Source organism: Gobius niger (assembly GCF_951799975.1).
Source record: "Gobius niger genome assembly, chromosome: 6".
NCBI classification, from domain to species: Eukaryota; Metazoa; Chordata; class Actinopteri; order Gobiiformes; family Gobiidae; genus Gobius; species Gobius niger.
The window spans coordinates 33029604-33045386 of NC_136857.1; the positions used below are offsets into that span (position 1 = coordinate 33029604).

Sequence of the window (15783 nt, forward strand, 5' to 3'; positions counted from 1 at the left end):
AAGAATACACTTAACTTAGATAAACCGTTGTGTTTTACTGTACAGTAGGTTGATATGTGGAATGATAAGAATTGAACTAATAAGGCAAACACAAACAAAACCCGGGATATGCATGTGTAGCTTATTAGACTATATTATTATGTGTGAAAACTAAGGGACAAGTGTATGGAAGCGTAAACTCACTTCGTCACCCACCGTTTTTCCATACTGTGATATGTTCTTGCCTGAGCTTAGACGAGTTGATACGTACCTGTCTGGTCTCTGTGCCCGTGGAAGAGCTGGGTCGCTTCTAACTTCACCCCTTTCGGAGCTATAGGATTATACTGGGAGAGGCCAAATGCTAACAACATCTTTGGTCTTTTTGCGCCAACTCGTCTAAGCTCAGGTAAGAACGTATCTAAAGTATGGAAAAACTGTGAACTATTCCTTTAAGGCGGGCGTTAAGAGGATAAAGTACAGGTATCGGAAAAAAATGTAACAGCCCTAAAAGCAGTGAGCCTAATGTCACTGTACACTGTGTACTGATGGACTGACGCCTGTGGGAGCGCGCACACCACGTGGTCGTATCTCCGCCAGTCTTTTCCATTTACTTTATCGTTATCATTTATTGACATTACGTCATTTTCCTCCTCCTAGCACAGCTGTGTAATGTATTTTGCATGTATTCTTCTACAACTTGTACTAATTTAAAAAAATGAATGAATAAATAAACCACAAAGGCTTGTTTTGGTCACGTGAGCGGAAGTACGTGCTGGGAGTCGCGGGCACTGTAGGAAGTGGCTTTATTTACGAAAGTGACACTCGGCTCCTTTTTGTCCCAAACTGTACTTTTGGTGCTTTCAGCGACCGTAACAGACCTACAGCTCCGTAAAGTGTCCACGTTTGAACCCACCGGGGAATTATTCGACTTATTTTCGGCTTGTTCGCGATTGCTGCGCACTTTGACGCTATATGAACCGTGCTACGTGTTAGCTAACATGCTCACAACCTTGCACTGTGGCGTTCCCCGGGTCAGGTGAAGCTGTCTGGAAGAGCTGGAGAGTTTGGAGGCTCTGTCCTGAGAGAGAGACGAGCCCAGGACAGAGTGTCATGGGATCTGCGGGTCTGAGGCACTAACACGGTGAGAACTAGGACACAGTGCATGCTAACAGTCAGTCATGATGCGTGGTCTGTGTCACTGTCCACTTTGGGTTTGTCAGAGGGGATATTTCCGGTTTGTGGAATGTGTTCACGTCCCTCTGTCTGTGACTGAGTGCTGGAGACTGTCTTACGTGTTTACTGTGCTTCATTTAAAGCCACACTGCGGAGCATTTCAGGTTACACGTAGCTAACGTTAGGTGACAAAGGCATGGCAACTGCTCCACTATTTCTGTAGTGAGTTATCAAAATAAAGCATTTGGAAGGGGACGAGATAAAGCAGCAATACATCCATGAGACGTGCGTGAGCTGGTGTTGTCCTGCTCCCAGCAAAGTTACGAGACAGGTCTGAGGAGAGGCGCCCACTGTCAGGACACTTGCTGCTCATAATGAAAGGATTAATTCAGGTGAAATGTTATGACTTTAACCAGGAATGACCCACTGAGAGTTTAGACTATCTACTCCAGGAGAGTCCTGGCCCTATTGTACATGTTTTAGTTGAAGGGAAAGCTGGAGCACTTGGAGGTAACTTACACAGACCGAGAATGCGCAGTCGACACAGAAAGACCACACACCCGCTTCAATCCTGAGACATTGTTATGAGGGACTCCTCTTGGGTCACGATACTGAAACTTGTGAAAAAGAAATGTGATGTGTCCGAAGGTTATAAACCAAATGCCACTTGGCTTTTTTGAAGTGTCAAAGCTGGGGTACCTGATTTTGTTGTTGTTGTAGAATAAATGTATTTTTTGCCATCAGAGTATGTTGTAAACACAGCAAAAACAGCACCTACCATTTTACTGAGTGATGGATGATTGACGTAGAATCTAAATGAGTGTAATTTGCCTTGGGGTTGGTCTCCTCTGCTTTACTTCGCCACCGATCAAAGCTGAACATGGGCACGAAATGTGCATATAATTAATTTGCTTGATCAATTTGGGTGTGCAGGAGAGGGTATTGGGAGAGCTAGAAACAAGTTTTGGCCAAAACACTTTGAACAGGAAAAATCATGTAGTTCAGCATAACATGAAGTGCGGCCTAACTGTTCCTGGAGAAACTTTACATTTTAAAAGTATTGAACGCATCGATAATCAAAGCTTGGTATTGTGACAAAGGCCTATTGTGATTTATTGCAAAACGTTTTATTGTCCCAGCCCTGGTATGTATTATCAAAATGGCATACTTGTTGTTACCGTAATGGCCAACTTACCCCATCTGAAATAATACTTTATTTATCAGTTTTGTGGAATGGATAAAATCCATTCAAAATAAACAACTGTTGAAATTATTATTATTGTTTCTAGTACTGGGATCCGATTTGCAATTCATGTTTTTTAAAATGCAGATTCATTTCACTGTGCACATTTTAAACCCATCCAGGAGCATTCACATTTGAGAGAGAAAACTGAAATATGAACTGATGAGCTGATATAAGAGTCATAAGAGGTTTCAGTTTGATCATGAGGAATCGTGCAGCACTAGTCCATATCCTGCTGTGTTGATCCAGAGTCAGACACAGCACAAAAACGCAGATTAAGATGCCACCTGGTCTGTATCTGTTTTATACATTCATTTGCACTGTAGGTTCACTGAATGCTGTCATACCATCAGTAGGATCACAATAGTAGAAGTCACAAAGTCTGGATTTTAGGGCGATATTTCATTTGCAATATCAGAGCAGAACTATAGTGATAAGTCCAAACACTATGATAGATATTTCTAAAATGGAATTTTAATTTAAATTTGTCACATGTGCACTTTTTTTTGTTTATCAGTATAAACACCAGCTTTGGGGCAGATTGGTCTAAACAAAAGAGACATCCCTGTGTCTTTGCTCCGTTCAAAATGTTTGGAAACTTGTTCTGTGTTCAAGTTTCCCTTTCAGGTAATTTAGGGTAAAGTATTGCAGTTCCTTAAATGATATTAAATGATGTGAAATGGTGATTGTGAAACCTGCTACCATTGGAGCTTTTCATTGAAATGAGCCCTGTTATGTGAGTAGAGAACATCACCATATCCGCCCTTTAAAGACAACATTTTGGATAAAGTCTCATGGATAACGGAAAAGTCATAAAAGAATGGTGTGGTGACCTGTGGTTTGTGCAGGGACAGCCTCCTGTATCCACCTGAGCCAGGAAGATGCTCGAAGGCCTGGTGGCTTGGGTCCTGAACACGTACCTGGGGAAATATGTCAGTAACCTAAACACAGACCAGCTCTCCATCGCCCTGCTCAAAGGTACGAGGGATATGACTAACAGGAGCTCGCTCTGGAGACTCATTTGTTGTGTGTGCTGTTTTCAGGAGCGGTGGAGTTGGAGAACCTCCCGCTAAGGAAGGATGCTCTCCGAGAGTTTGACCTGCCGTTTGAAGTCAAAGCAGGTGAGCCACTGTTGGGTTGTCCTCAGAATCCTCAACTCACGATTCATTAGTAGTCTGTATTAGTTCACACAGTAACACACAGACAAGATTTGGTCTCTTTGTTTACTCAGAGAAAAGGACAGAGTAAACAAAGCCCTGGCCCATCTTGATTGTTTCGAATTGACGCGTGTCATCTTGTCCGCTTTGACAGAGGACATCCCACCAGCACATGAATCATCCATGTCCCACCGAGCATCACAGCACTGTTCACATCATCATTTTAGACAAAAAGTCATATTTTTAAACTTTAAAAAGTTTTTTTTATGAGATTAAAACTGACTAAAATAAAAGCAGTAGACCTTGATTAAATATGATTGTAATAAATATTATAAATGTAAAGTTGACTAACTATTAGTCCTAAATTTAGTCAACTAAATGTACATGCAATATTAGCCGACCAAAACTAGACTTAAATAGGGGTTATGCGCCAACGATTTATGCATTCTACTAAATGAGTAATTCACTTCCGGTCACGTGCTAATTAATAGGAGCAAGAAATGATTTGCTTGACACATTGTAAAGCGGGTCACATTAGTTTCACTACATAGAGCTACAAATTCTTCGCTGCTCAAATGAGAGATTCCAGGAGGAAGATTCGTGTACTTATTGAATGCTAATGTTTGTGGAGTAGCTATCATTATGGATACGTTTTTCACATGTTGTAGTATATTATGTGTATATGTAGCCGGCTGTGGTGGGGCTGCTCCTCCTTTTTTTCCTCACAAAGCAAAGCAGCACCAGAGGAGAGGCCGAGGCGTTCAAGGGTTGCGGGAAAATCCTACACCAAGTCAGGAGGTGGTGTACATTATACACCAATTTTAACTAAGCACGAAACAGCGCTGGAGAACAGTTTTTAACAGCATGAATTGCATTGCCACGCCGCATATAATCCACATTGATGATTTTTTAACATGAAGCAAGGCTACAGCGTTAATGTTTATGGGCAGACTTGATTCAATGTTGCGCTGCATCAACATGCTCCTCCATGCCGGGCCGAGCCCAGAGGCTCAGCCCGGACCAGAGACACTAGAACCTGGACAACGGGCCATAGAGTCACTCATGGGGCCAGATCTTGTGGCGGCGCACGGGGCGGTGCAGGCTCTTGGCGAATTATTTTCCGAGTGGCGGCGCTATATGTGCCATTCGCCTCCGCCACCTGTGAGGGGGCGTCACAAGAGGAGGTGACTGCAAAACACGATGGAAACACGGCTGACATTCACTTCCTCGTTTACATTGCGCTGTCTTGCATTCTTTCTTAAGCCTTAGGCTCTCACAGGTCAAACTAAAACTTTATTTACCCCATCGTGAGCTAAACGATGTTCACGTCTCGAGAGAAAAAGAGCTACAGCGTCCGCTGTGGCGCGGATCGGCCCGCGCTTGGCGTGAACGTGAAGCAAAACAAAAGCACATGTTCAACCACTCTCCTGGACGCGATCTGGTTGGAGGAAAATCTGTGTCTCCACCCACTTAAATGCGCTAAGTCTGGAGTGGCAAGATCACAAAGTGAGCTCCTACTGAGCGCAAAATGTCACGCTATTGTCTTCGTTTTGATGCACAAGATCGGGCCCATGGTGTTTTGAAAAAAAAAAAAATTTCTTTTGTCACAAAAGACCGCTGCTGCCCAAACTTTGTGGGGGTCACCTGGGTCTTCGCGAGGCCCTGCTCCGTGTTCTGGCTGGTTTGAGTGTCAAGTCTGTGGACCGTATTCGGTCCGGACGGGTTTGTAAGGTCCGGGAGTGGCGCGTGCTGGTTCAGCTTTTTGCTGGTTCTGATCATGGTCCAGAGTCTCTGCAGCGATATATCCACACTTTCTTCTTTTACCACAAGCATTTTTTTAATGTGGTCTAATTGTATACCTCTTTGTATACTCTATTTAGGCCTACAGCTTATTTAATAAACACTTTTTTATTATTAACCTATTTCCTTTTCCCCTCTTTTTTTTATTTTGTTAATGTGATCTTGGGTTGGTTTTAGGTTACAGATAGGACAGATTCTTTAATTTTGCGCACAAATATCATATTTGTTGTGTTAAAAACAACTCTTTATCGTTTCCTGGTTGAAGAAATGTTCTTTTTTTGCCCTGTTTTGTGCGAGCGAGCCGTATAACCCGTGGGTGAGGTCTCCTGATTATGAATATTTTGGGGCGTTTCATTCAAATGACGCTGGGATTTCTCCGTGGCATTTACCATCAGATGCTTCTGCGTACGGAAAGATCTGAGCGTAAAGCACGGGTTCATAAATGCCACGCGCACCCTGGCGTATATCGCAAATACACCTACACATACACCGTTTTTGTACGCAATGTTGATAAATCAGGGCCAGTGTGTTCACTGAAATGAGCAGAACGGCTGTGGGGAAGTGGTCTGGACACAGAGGAGCACGACCTGTTGGCATCAGAAAATTGTAATGGGGCCTTTCTATGTGAAGCCCTTATGCCACTGTGCCGCTCTGTCTGTGGTCAGTTGTATTCTTTAGCCCTTATATCAGAAAGGAACAGCGTCTATAACAACATGTCAAATATTGAAGCATATCCTGTATTCAAGGACAAATAACAGCAGTGCGTGTCCTTGAATGCTATCGCTCATCTCCTGCTATCTGCTGCTGTTTTCTTATCAGGCTTTATTGGGAAAATCACGCTGCAGATCCCCTTCTACAAGCCGCACAGTGAGCCATGGGTCATCTCCATGTCCCAGCTCAACCTTATCATCGGCCCCAGCCCTCTGCAGGAGTATGACGCCCAGGCAGAGGCGGACGAGGAGAGCGAGCGCAAGAGACGCCTGCTCCAGGCTCTGGAGGAGAAGTTTAAGGTAGGATCCTTATTCATTTAGTTTATATTTCGGTCATTGACACCACACTGTGTAACATTTCACTAAACGAACAGAGGAAAATGCTAGCATTCGTTTCATTAACAGGTTTTTTTTTATCAGTTATCACTGATAATGTTTGATAATGATAATTCATGTTTGCACAGAGCGAGTGTGAGCAGAGAGGAGAGTCCTACTGGTACTCGGTCACTGCGTCTGTGGTCACCAGGATCGTGGAGAACATCGAGGTGAGCTCTGGACCCTCTAATGTCAAGGTGGTTTCTAGGTTTGCGCAGCACAATATACAGTATCGCCTAATTACTGGGAGAGGCTTTAATTGTTCCATGTGTAGGTACAGGAAACAAGTACAGGTAATTTTACATTACAGTGCAAGGTTTAAGGAAGATATAAAAGGTGTAATAAAGGTGTAATGAAGGTGTATAACATGTTTGTAGGGGCACGTGTAGCAAAGGGGTACGTCAGTGTTTTTCAACCACTGTGCACTAGACAAATTAATGATCATCTTCAAATAATGTGCTGTTATTGAGTCTCTGAGCTGTCTAGTGATCGACAGAGTAACCGTGTTATATGTTATGGCCGCAGGTAGCTCATTTCTTTGAGACAAGAGAATTAGTGATGCATGGATGCGACAGGTGTGACAGAGGCATTGTGGCTGGCAAGACTATATGGTGTTCCTATTCAAAACACTTTGATGAGAATGACTTTATATTGTGAATATAGGCTACAGAGTAATTTTTTTTTTACATTTTCTGCTGGTGGTGTGCCTCGTAATTTTTTCAATGGAAAAAAATGTGCCTTGGCTCAAAAAAGGTTGAAAAACACTGGGGTACGTAATAAAGGCTCACTTTAGATTGCAGCCTGTTGCCGTGTTAGAGCTACACAATGAAGCTTTATCGAATCGGAATCAAATGAATGAATTAAACTTTATTGTCCCTCATGGGGGAAATTTATTCTATTCTCACTGCTCGTAAAACAAACGAGTGTTTTGCGAGTCGAATGTCGACTTGTGTCACGGAAACATAATTTGTTCACGGAGCGGGTTGAGATGGCCAATAAAAGCTGATCACCTCGGTGTACGTGCGTATCTTTTGCTGATGAAGCTGATATGTGTAATAATTGAGCACCGTGATGTTTAAAAGCAGTTTTAGAAGTTTATCTGCAGCTTTAAAACATACTTATATATACATAAAATATTAACATCGAAATGCAATTACAATATAATAGCTGTCTGCTATTTCATAATCATGCAGCCCTAAATAGAATGTGACCATTATATTTAATCACAATAAACTATAACTTTATGCCTCGGCTTTTTCTTCAATAATTGTGTTAGATTTAATGGTTTTACTCCTCACCAAGATTGAAATACATGTATATTAACTGACATTTTGTGCTGTTCTGCTCTGACTGAGACAGAATTATTTTTTCTACTTTTCTTTAATGCTGGGGTGTGTTTGTATGTGGGGCCCTGCCCACTACAATTTTTTTCGACACGTGTTGAAAAAAATCACCAGCAGAGGGCACTGACAGTCTGCCCCAGGGCGGCTGTGGCTTCAATAACAGCTTACCACCACCGAGTGTGGAGTTAATGAATAATGACTACTATGTAGTACTTTGAGGAACTTGTGACACAGGCTTGTAAAGTGCAATAGAAGTGAAAGCCGTTGTTATTAATGAAGCTACAGTCAAGTTGGGGCTTTGACCAAATCACAACTTCTTCTTATTCATTTATTGGAAGCATTTTCTCTATTATATGCGGCCCGCGACCCGATGTAGGAGCTGAATTTCGGCCCACGACCCAAAATGAGTTTGACACCTCTGCTCTATATCCTTTGCCCAGGTGCTGGTTTTGTGTAGAAGAGTCAAAAACTCTTCTTCAGGAGCAGATCCAACGGAGCTCAAAGCTTTGTTTCTTTCGCATTTTACGTGCTAATGGCTCATGCTTTGGTCCGACATAAACAAACAGCACTGTGTGATGATGTCATCAGGCCGCGCAGCTTGGTTTGCTTAGGCAGGTGTGAGGGCTGAGCAGCAGGGGGCATGTGTGACGAGATCTGTTTAGAAACATGAGCATATTTAATATAATTCTGCTTTTTTAATTGTCCAAAGAAGATATTTAGAGTACTATAAAAAAAATAAAAATAAATGAAGTTTCTTTTTTAAATGCAACAAATTACTAAAATAATTGATTATTATTTTTTTCTATTATCGAGCAGCCCTAACATTTTGTACATCTTTATTACACATGGCACTGTAATGTGTACTTGCATGTGTAATTGCTTCTTGTTCCCTGTACCTACACATGGAACTAGGGCTGTAAAGTGTTGCATGAGGTCTTCCACCTGACCGAGATTGACATTTTTACACTTTTTCAGCTGGAAATGCGTAGTTTTAGTTATTTTCCTTCTTCGGTTTGATGTTTGCTTTGTTTTGGCACAATTTGATAAAAAGAAAATAAACTGTGATTACTACATTTTATCATGTTAAATATCAAAATTATATTGTTATTGCAACATTCAACACCGTTTTCAGATATTGTAATTTTTCCTGCCGCTGGTTTAAAGCTCTCAAACATGCATGAATGAATGAATGAATGAATGACAGCAAGCACAACTCAAGCTTGCGTATACACTTGGCTGCGTTTCAACATAAACTGCTCAAAGTTGCTTATGACAATGTTCTGCCTGCTCTTGACCTGAAAAGCCTGTACAACATGATCATGCTTATCTTGATCAGTGGAACAGTCAAAGAAAAATGTTTCTAAAAAGGAAATCCATGGCAATGCACTAAAAGCTACACATTCATAATGTTAAAAAGAGTAAGCAACCTCCGCGACAACTGTGAGCTTAAGTGTGTATTTTATTTTGCTCTAGCTGAAGATCCAGGATGTGCATCTGAGGTTTGAGGATGACTTCTCTGACCCAAACAAGCCCTTCTCCTTCGGGGTGTGCATCAATAACGTGTACGCACAGAACCCTTCCAAAGAGATGGTAAGCTGTGCTGTGTCTTACTGACATGGCGACTGTTGGACCCTCTGTTAACACCGTTTGTCCCTGAGCAGGGGAAGAAGCTGCTGCGGCAGAAGCAGCTGGAGATCGAGGATTTCAGTGTGTACTGGGACTCCCAGAGCACAATGCTGGGACAGCTCCCCGTCAACCAGATCCAGGAGGCCATGACGGCCTGCATGCAGAGCCGGGAGCACCAGTACATGTTCGAGCCTGTGTGGGCCTCTGTCCTGCTCCGGAGGAACACCACCAAGGAGCCGCTGAGGTCCAGACACACTCCTCGCATCGAGGGCCTGATCCAGCTGGAGCCCATGTCGCTGCGCCTTTCGCAGGTGCTCACAGCAGGGACAAACAGACAAATAGTTACTTTTTTTTAAAGCTTCTTTGTGGAATTGGTTACATGCCATAGAAACCATAGAAATGAACAGAGTCAGTTGTCCCCAAGGAGTTGACCAAGGAGCAGAATGCATGTGCATCATACACTGCACTGTCTGCACGGTGAAATAGTAGGAGATAAAACCAGAGTCGATCTCTGTATGGCACTGCACATCACCCCAACACCATCAGGCCGACAGTGAAGTTGGGAGGGTTGGACTCATAGTGTGGGGCTGTTCTTAAACACACAGCCAAGGAAGCTCTAAAATTGGTTTCAGAGAAAGAAACATAGCTCCTGCAAGGAGCTATCAAGTCAATGAAGTCACTGGAAAGAAGTGTCTAATTGCCAAAAACAATGTACGAAGAAATCGAAAAATGTACAACCAACAAAAATGTAAGAGTCAAATGAATTTCTGTAAACCTGTGCCATACTTTTCCCAATTCATTCAGGATTATTCCACAAAAGATCATTTATAGGTCGATTCCTTTACATTTGTGAAATACTTCCTGTTACCATTAATATCTGGTAAAACATTTAGAAATACGTCCAATACTCAGGTATTTTAGTCACTGTAGAAAGGCTACAATATTCACCTTTGTGTTGAAGGTCCAGTACCAGCAGATGATGCTGTTTCTCAAAGAGCTGGACCGACGGGAACGAGAGCTGCGCTACCGGAGGTGGAGGCCCAAAATCCCCATCACCAACAAGTAAGAACTGTTTAAATCAGCAGAAAACATGCAGGAGTTATTTTTGTACTTTAATGTCCTTGCAGTGAACTAAACATTATGTCAGCAGGGGGTCGTGACAAAGCTCCTAAATCTTTTGGAAATTCATTATAATTTTTAAAAAAGCAGTTGGACTTGAAAGTGCGGCTAACTCTGTCCTGCTGCAGAGGCACGTGTTTGGAGCTGATTTTATTGTTAAATTCATTCGCATGCTGCTCGAAAATTCTACTAATTGCCCCACTCTAGCCTCAATATCTTTCCTCTGTTGTGCAGTTGTAGAGCGTGGTGGACCTTCGCCATCCAGGCCAACCTGCACGAGATCAGGGAGCAGAGGCAGCGCTGCAATTGGGACTTTGCCCTGCAGAGGGCGCGCGACGCTCAGACCTACACCAGCCTGTACTTCAGGAAGCTGAAGGGAGTGGCCCTCAGCCCTCAGGAGGAGGTGCTGGAATCAACACAAATACACATACAGATACAGATACAGCTTCGCTCTCCGAATTCTAACCCACCTGCTCTTGCAGAGTGAGCTGGAGCGAGTGGAAGAGGAGCAGACGGTGGAGGAGCTGCAGATCCTCCGAGAAGTGGTGCACGACTGGTTCAGAAAACAAGAAGAGATTGCAGAGGTACAACACGACTAGTTTTGCTGATGGCGTTTGAACTGTGCTAAGATTTGTTTGGCTATTGGCTGAATAAAAGCAGTTTTCAGCCCAATCACACAATGTAGTCCACTGTCTATTGTCTGTGCGCCCTTAGCAGACTGACCTGTTCGTGTCTTCTTTCCTCAGAATGTGCGAGAGCCCAGCACAGACCTGCAGCCCTGTGAGTCCACCTCGTCCATTCCCAAAAGCGGCAGCTCGGGGATGGTCCAGTACCTCCAGTCCTGGTTCCCGGGCTGGGGAGGCTGGTACGGAGTGACCCAAGACCCAGAGTCTGAGCACCTGCTGCCGAGCCCGTCTTCCTGGGACCTCCTGGGTACGGTGTCTTCTGTGTTCATTGTCCCAGTGTGGATGTCTTTAGGCACATGTTAATCCATGTGTAAATGTTAAGTAAAGAAACCAAATTTAGCATGATTTAAATGTAAAATGTGAGCTAACGATGGTCTACACCAGTAAAACACCTACGGTAACTTAACCGTCAGAACGTGAACCGTGAACGACACCAGAGAGAAAGTTTTACTTACCCACGGATATCTTCCGATCTATAATTGATAGAGATGAGTTTTTTTCTTCGAAAAGACGAGAGTCATAGCTACACGATGATATCCGGGATATCCCTGTACGCAGCGTGGTGACATCATCAAGTTAATCAATAGTAGCGCCCCCTTCTGTCACATGGTGGGCTAGCTGTAGCTAGCTCACAGCGGGGTGGCAGGGATTTTCCCTCAAAGATTACGCGCTCTGCAAAGATAGTTCCTTTCCGTTTTGTGCCATCACATACAACTTCCTGTGTTGTGGAATGATTCATCTTGAGGTGCTAAAGGCATTTGTTTGGTTTACGGCGGAGGAAAACGAGTTTGTAAGTAAACAAACGCTATTTCATGACACTTTTCCCCGGTAAAAATATCAAAATATTGGGTGATCCCTACAGGGGCCCTGGAAACATGTTTCAAATGTCCAGAAATTTTGTCATATATGTTTTTGACCTTTTTTATAAAAAATTGTACCAAAAATAAATTCCGCCTTAATGTTTCTTTGGTATATCTGTTATAACTTTTTTACATCCTTTAAAACCAACTAAAACGCCTTTATTATGAAAGTCCAGGTTGGTAATGTAGGCAATTTTGGTCATTTTTAGGCATTTTTTTTTATTGAACACATTTTTCCTAATATTTACATCAGTGATGTTTAGTATCAGTTTGATAAAGTTTGATTGAAACTGATATTTCAATTTTTTTTTCAATATTGAAGAATCCCAGATACCACAGATTGGGAACCACTGACCTATAGTATATTTGTCCAGGCTCATACTGTAGCATATATCCTTCTTATCCAAGAACTGGATAACTAACGGCATGTTCTGACTTCTGTCGTGTTGTGCAGCAGAGACAGAGGACCTGTTCGACCCCATGGAGGACTCCCACACCCTCAACACCTTCACCAGGCGGGACAACCTGTTTGCACGGCTGGAGTTCTTGCTGGAGAAGGGTTCGGTGACCCTGTACCATGAGGAGAGAGAGAAAGAGACGAGGGAGAGGGAGACACCTAACCCAAACTCACTACAGGAGAGTGGGGTCATTCAGCTGGAGCTTTCAGGTAAGACGGAACCCTTTCTCTAAGTGTGGGGCCCCGGTTACACCCTTTCCCCTCTCTCTCCTCAGAGGTGAAGGTGATTCTGGAGTCCCTGCCCCGCTCCGAATCCTCGCTGCTCTCAGTGAAGCTCGGGGGACTGTTCCTCAGAGACCTGAGCACTCAGGGAACCATCTTCCCTGTCCTTGTCTCTCCCAAAACTGTACGTTTTTTTGCTCTTTCTTCTCACACCTAGTATCCTCTTGCATTAAACTAACGCTGACGCCTTTCAGGACAAAGTGGTTGTGTCTCTGAATCAGTCACCTGGACAGACGGGCAGCAGCACAGGTCAGACCATCATCTCTGTTACAATGTGTTTTAAATAATTATCTAAATATGACAGAAAACACTGGTTGGATCATTGCAAACTTAAGATAATTTTACATATGTTTCGATTTACTTTACAGTGCAGTAATAACATGGGGTCTGTCAATATTGGTCCAATCAATATGAGGAGGAGAAAGGAAAAGGAGTTTATTTGTACAACACCTTTCTCAGACATGTCACAAAGCACTTTACATGAGTCAATTTACATTTCACTCCATCCTCGGTGGGGGTAAGCTTCGGTTTATCCTGGGGGAGACTGACAGAAGCGCTGTCACATCTGCACCAATGGTCTCTCTGTCGGTCTTTATGATGGTGATCAGAGTTCAAAGCTTTTGCTGTAAAGCAGTGGTTCTCAACTGATAGGTCGGGACCTAAAAGTGGGTCGGAGAACCATTTAAAATGGGCACCTTTCCCAGAATATATTCTTTCTATATGTATCTTCAATGAACATAAAGAAACATCTAAATTGTTTTGTCCATGATCTTGTTGTTTTGTTCATAATTTCAGCTTTATAGATTAATTGGTGGGGGAAAAGATAAAAAGATATAAAAGATTATATTCTTATTTGGGTGGTGTCTTCTCAGTACATCCCAGTTGAGAACCACTACCGTAAAGAATAGTTGGCTATTTGTACCCAACTTAATCTTTGCAATTTTTAAATTTTTGGTGGTCCTCAGGCTTCTTGTAAACATCACCAGAAGGGCGATGTAGACAAGTTTGCTGCAAGTTTAGTAATTTTTAAAATGTTTAAAACCTCAAAAACTAGCATTTTATGGTGAGACAGAGCTGACCAGATGGTTCCTTGCTTTAATAAATTAAATTGCTCTTAAATGCAACCATTTGAATGCTTGACGGAACTGAACACTGATCTGTGGCCCTCCATGCTATACACTCTTCAATTTGTGGCCCACAATGAAAAATGTTTGGACACTTCTGTTTCTGGCTATACACTCACAATTAGCCTCTTCATTGTCATATGTGAGTAAATGCTGACCAGTGCTCTTTTTCACAGATTTTAACTTGGTGAGCAGCTTTTGATGAAAATGTTATTTACTTTTAATTCAAATGCTTTGTTTAGTGGAGTAGTTTAGGGCTAAATATACCTGTAATGCATTTAGTCCGTCTTACAAACGATAATATATTCATATTGCATGGCTTCAAGAATTGTTCCCTGGGACATACAATTTGTATAATTTAGAGCGCTTTGATGTGAAATTAAGGCCTTTGTCCCCGCTGTAAATGTATGTTTAGTTATTTTCGTTTTCTTTTTTCTCCTGTCGCAGGAGGCAGCACTCCTAGCTCCTCTTCTCCAGTCTTTGAGATGATTTATGAGCGGAACCCAGTGAGGAGTAAGTTCGAGCGACGGCTGGAGGTCCACACGAGTCCACTGAACATCATCTACAACCCACAGGCCATCAAGAAGGTCACCGAGTTCTTTTACAAGGGCCGCGTCCACACCTCAGGTCAGCATGTGGACATTAGGCCGATCTGATGACTGCAACAAACTACAGCTGTAATATATAGAGAGTAAAACAGCAGCATCTGTGTGTGTTCTCCTCACACAGGTTTTGGATATCAGTCGGAGCTGGAGCTACGAGTGGCTGAAGCCGCCCGGAGACAGTACAACAAACTGAAGATGCAGACCAAAGCAGAGATCAGACAGACCATCGACCAGCTGCTCGTGGGGGAGTTTATTGTAAGTGAAAGCTCCTTCATTTCGAAAGTTTCTTCTACAGTGAACCTTCCTTAACATTTCACATATGCCGTCATATCACCAAAGATTGATGCTTGTGTTTCCAGGAGAACAGCAAACGCTGGACCATGAAGCTGGACATCAGTGCACCACAGGTCATTTTTCCCGACAACTTCCAGTCGGAGGATCCCATGCTCGTTGTGGTGGATTTGGGAAGAATTTTGCTCACAAACTCTCAAGGTAAAAGCAACCGTGTTATTTTTTTCTAAAGTGCAGGCAAAATGGACCCATTTCCATTTTGCATTTGATCAGTGTGCCAATGTTTAATTGTTTATTTTATATGAAAAGGGCTACTGAGCTGAAATCAGTATTACACAAGGTAAATGTAGCTGATTCTAGTTTTCATTGGTTGCTCCTTTGCTAGATGTTGAAGGTCAAAAAAATGAAAATCCCATCCAAAAATACAAATCCGTTTTCTTTTTATCCAATGTCATTGGCATTTGTTTAGATAATGATTTTGAGAGTCTTTTTTGTGGCATCATGTGCATTGGACCAACTTTTGATTTAATATGTTATTTACATTTTTACATTTTTAGGTGGTCAGTTTGGTGTGAGATGAAGCGCAGCAGTATGTCAGATGTATTCTGTCCCAAGAGCGCGCCTCTAAGCGTTTCTTACACAGTGCTGCTTGGGGCAAACACATCTCTCCCACACAAAACGTGTCTGACTGGGTTGCGATAAATTTGAAATAAATCAGAATAAATAATGTTATTTTTCATGCAGACTGGTGTAACCTCCCAAACAGAACACCCTCCGTAGCCTGACCGCTTAGATTTCAAGTCCCTTTTGGGACTCGTGTTTGATAGCATAAAGAACATACCAAACTCTCCATCTCACTCCAAATCACTAAATCCATTGAAATCTTCATCCTCTGTGTCAATTCAGAACAATCGCCTTGGCACCTACCTAGGCACAGAGGCGTAACTTCACTG

At 42.7% G+C, this 15783-nt stretch overlaps 1 protein-coding gene across 1 annotated transcript in view; it reads left to right on the forward strand.

The window, feature by feature from the left end:
- The first annotated feature begins 754 nt into the window (after positions 1 to 754).
- vps13d (vacuolar protein sorting 13 homolog D) overlaps positions 755 to 15783 on the forward strand; it is a 67396-nt gene continuing 52367 nt past the window's right edge. The window contains exons 1-17 of the mRNA XM_079558124.1: positions 755 to 1120; positions 3244 to 3373; positions 3439 to 3516; positions 6172 to 6362; positions 6527 to 6607; positions 9254 to 9370; positions 9442 to 9717; positions 10368 to 10468; positions 10760 to 10928; positions 11008 to 11109; positions 11272 to 11458; positions 12526 to 12738; positions 12804 to 12934; positions 13005 to 13059; positions 14382 to 14561; positions 14664 to 14794; positions 14899 to 15031. Of these exons, the coding sequence (XP_079414250.1) occupies positions 3277 to 3373; positions 3439 to 3516; positions 6172 to 6362; positions 6527 to 6607; positions 9254 to 9370; positions 9442 to 9717; positions 10368 to 10468; positions 10760 to 10928; positions 11008 to 11109; positions 11272 to 11458; positions 12526 to 12738; positions 12804 to 12934; positions 13005 to 13059; positions 14382 to 14561; positions 14664 to 14794; positions 14899 to 15031 (2242 nt within the window). The 5' untranslated portion in view covers positions 755 to 1120; positions 3244 to 3276. The remainder of the gene's footprint in view (positions 1121 to 3243; positions 3374 to 3438; positions 3517 to 6171; positions 6363 to 6526; positions 6608 to 9253; positions 9371 to 9441; positions 9718 to 10367; positions 10469 to 10759; positions 10929 to 11007; positions 11110 to 11271; positions 11459 to 12525; positions 12739 to 12803; positions 12935 to 13004; positions 13060 to 14381; positions 14562 to 14663; positions 14795 to 14898; positions 15032 to 15783) is intronic.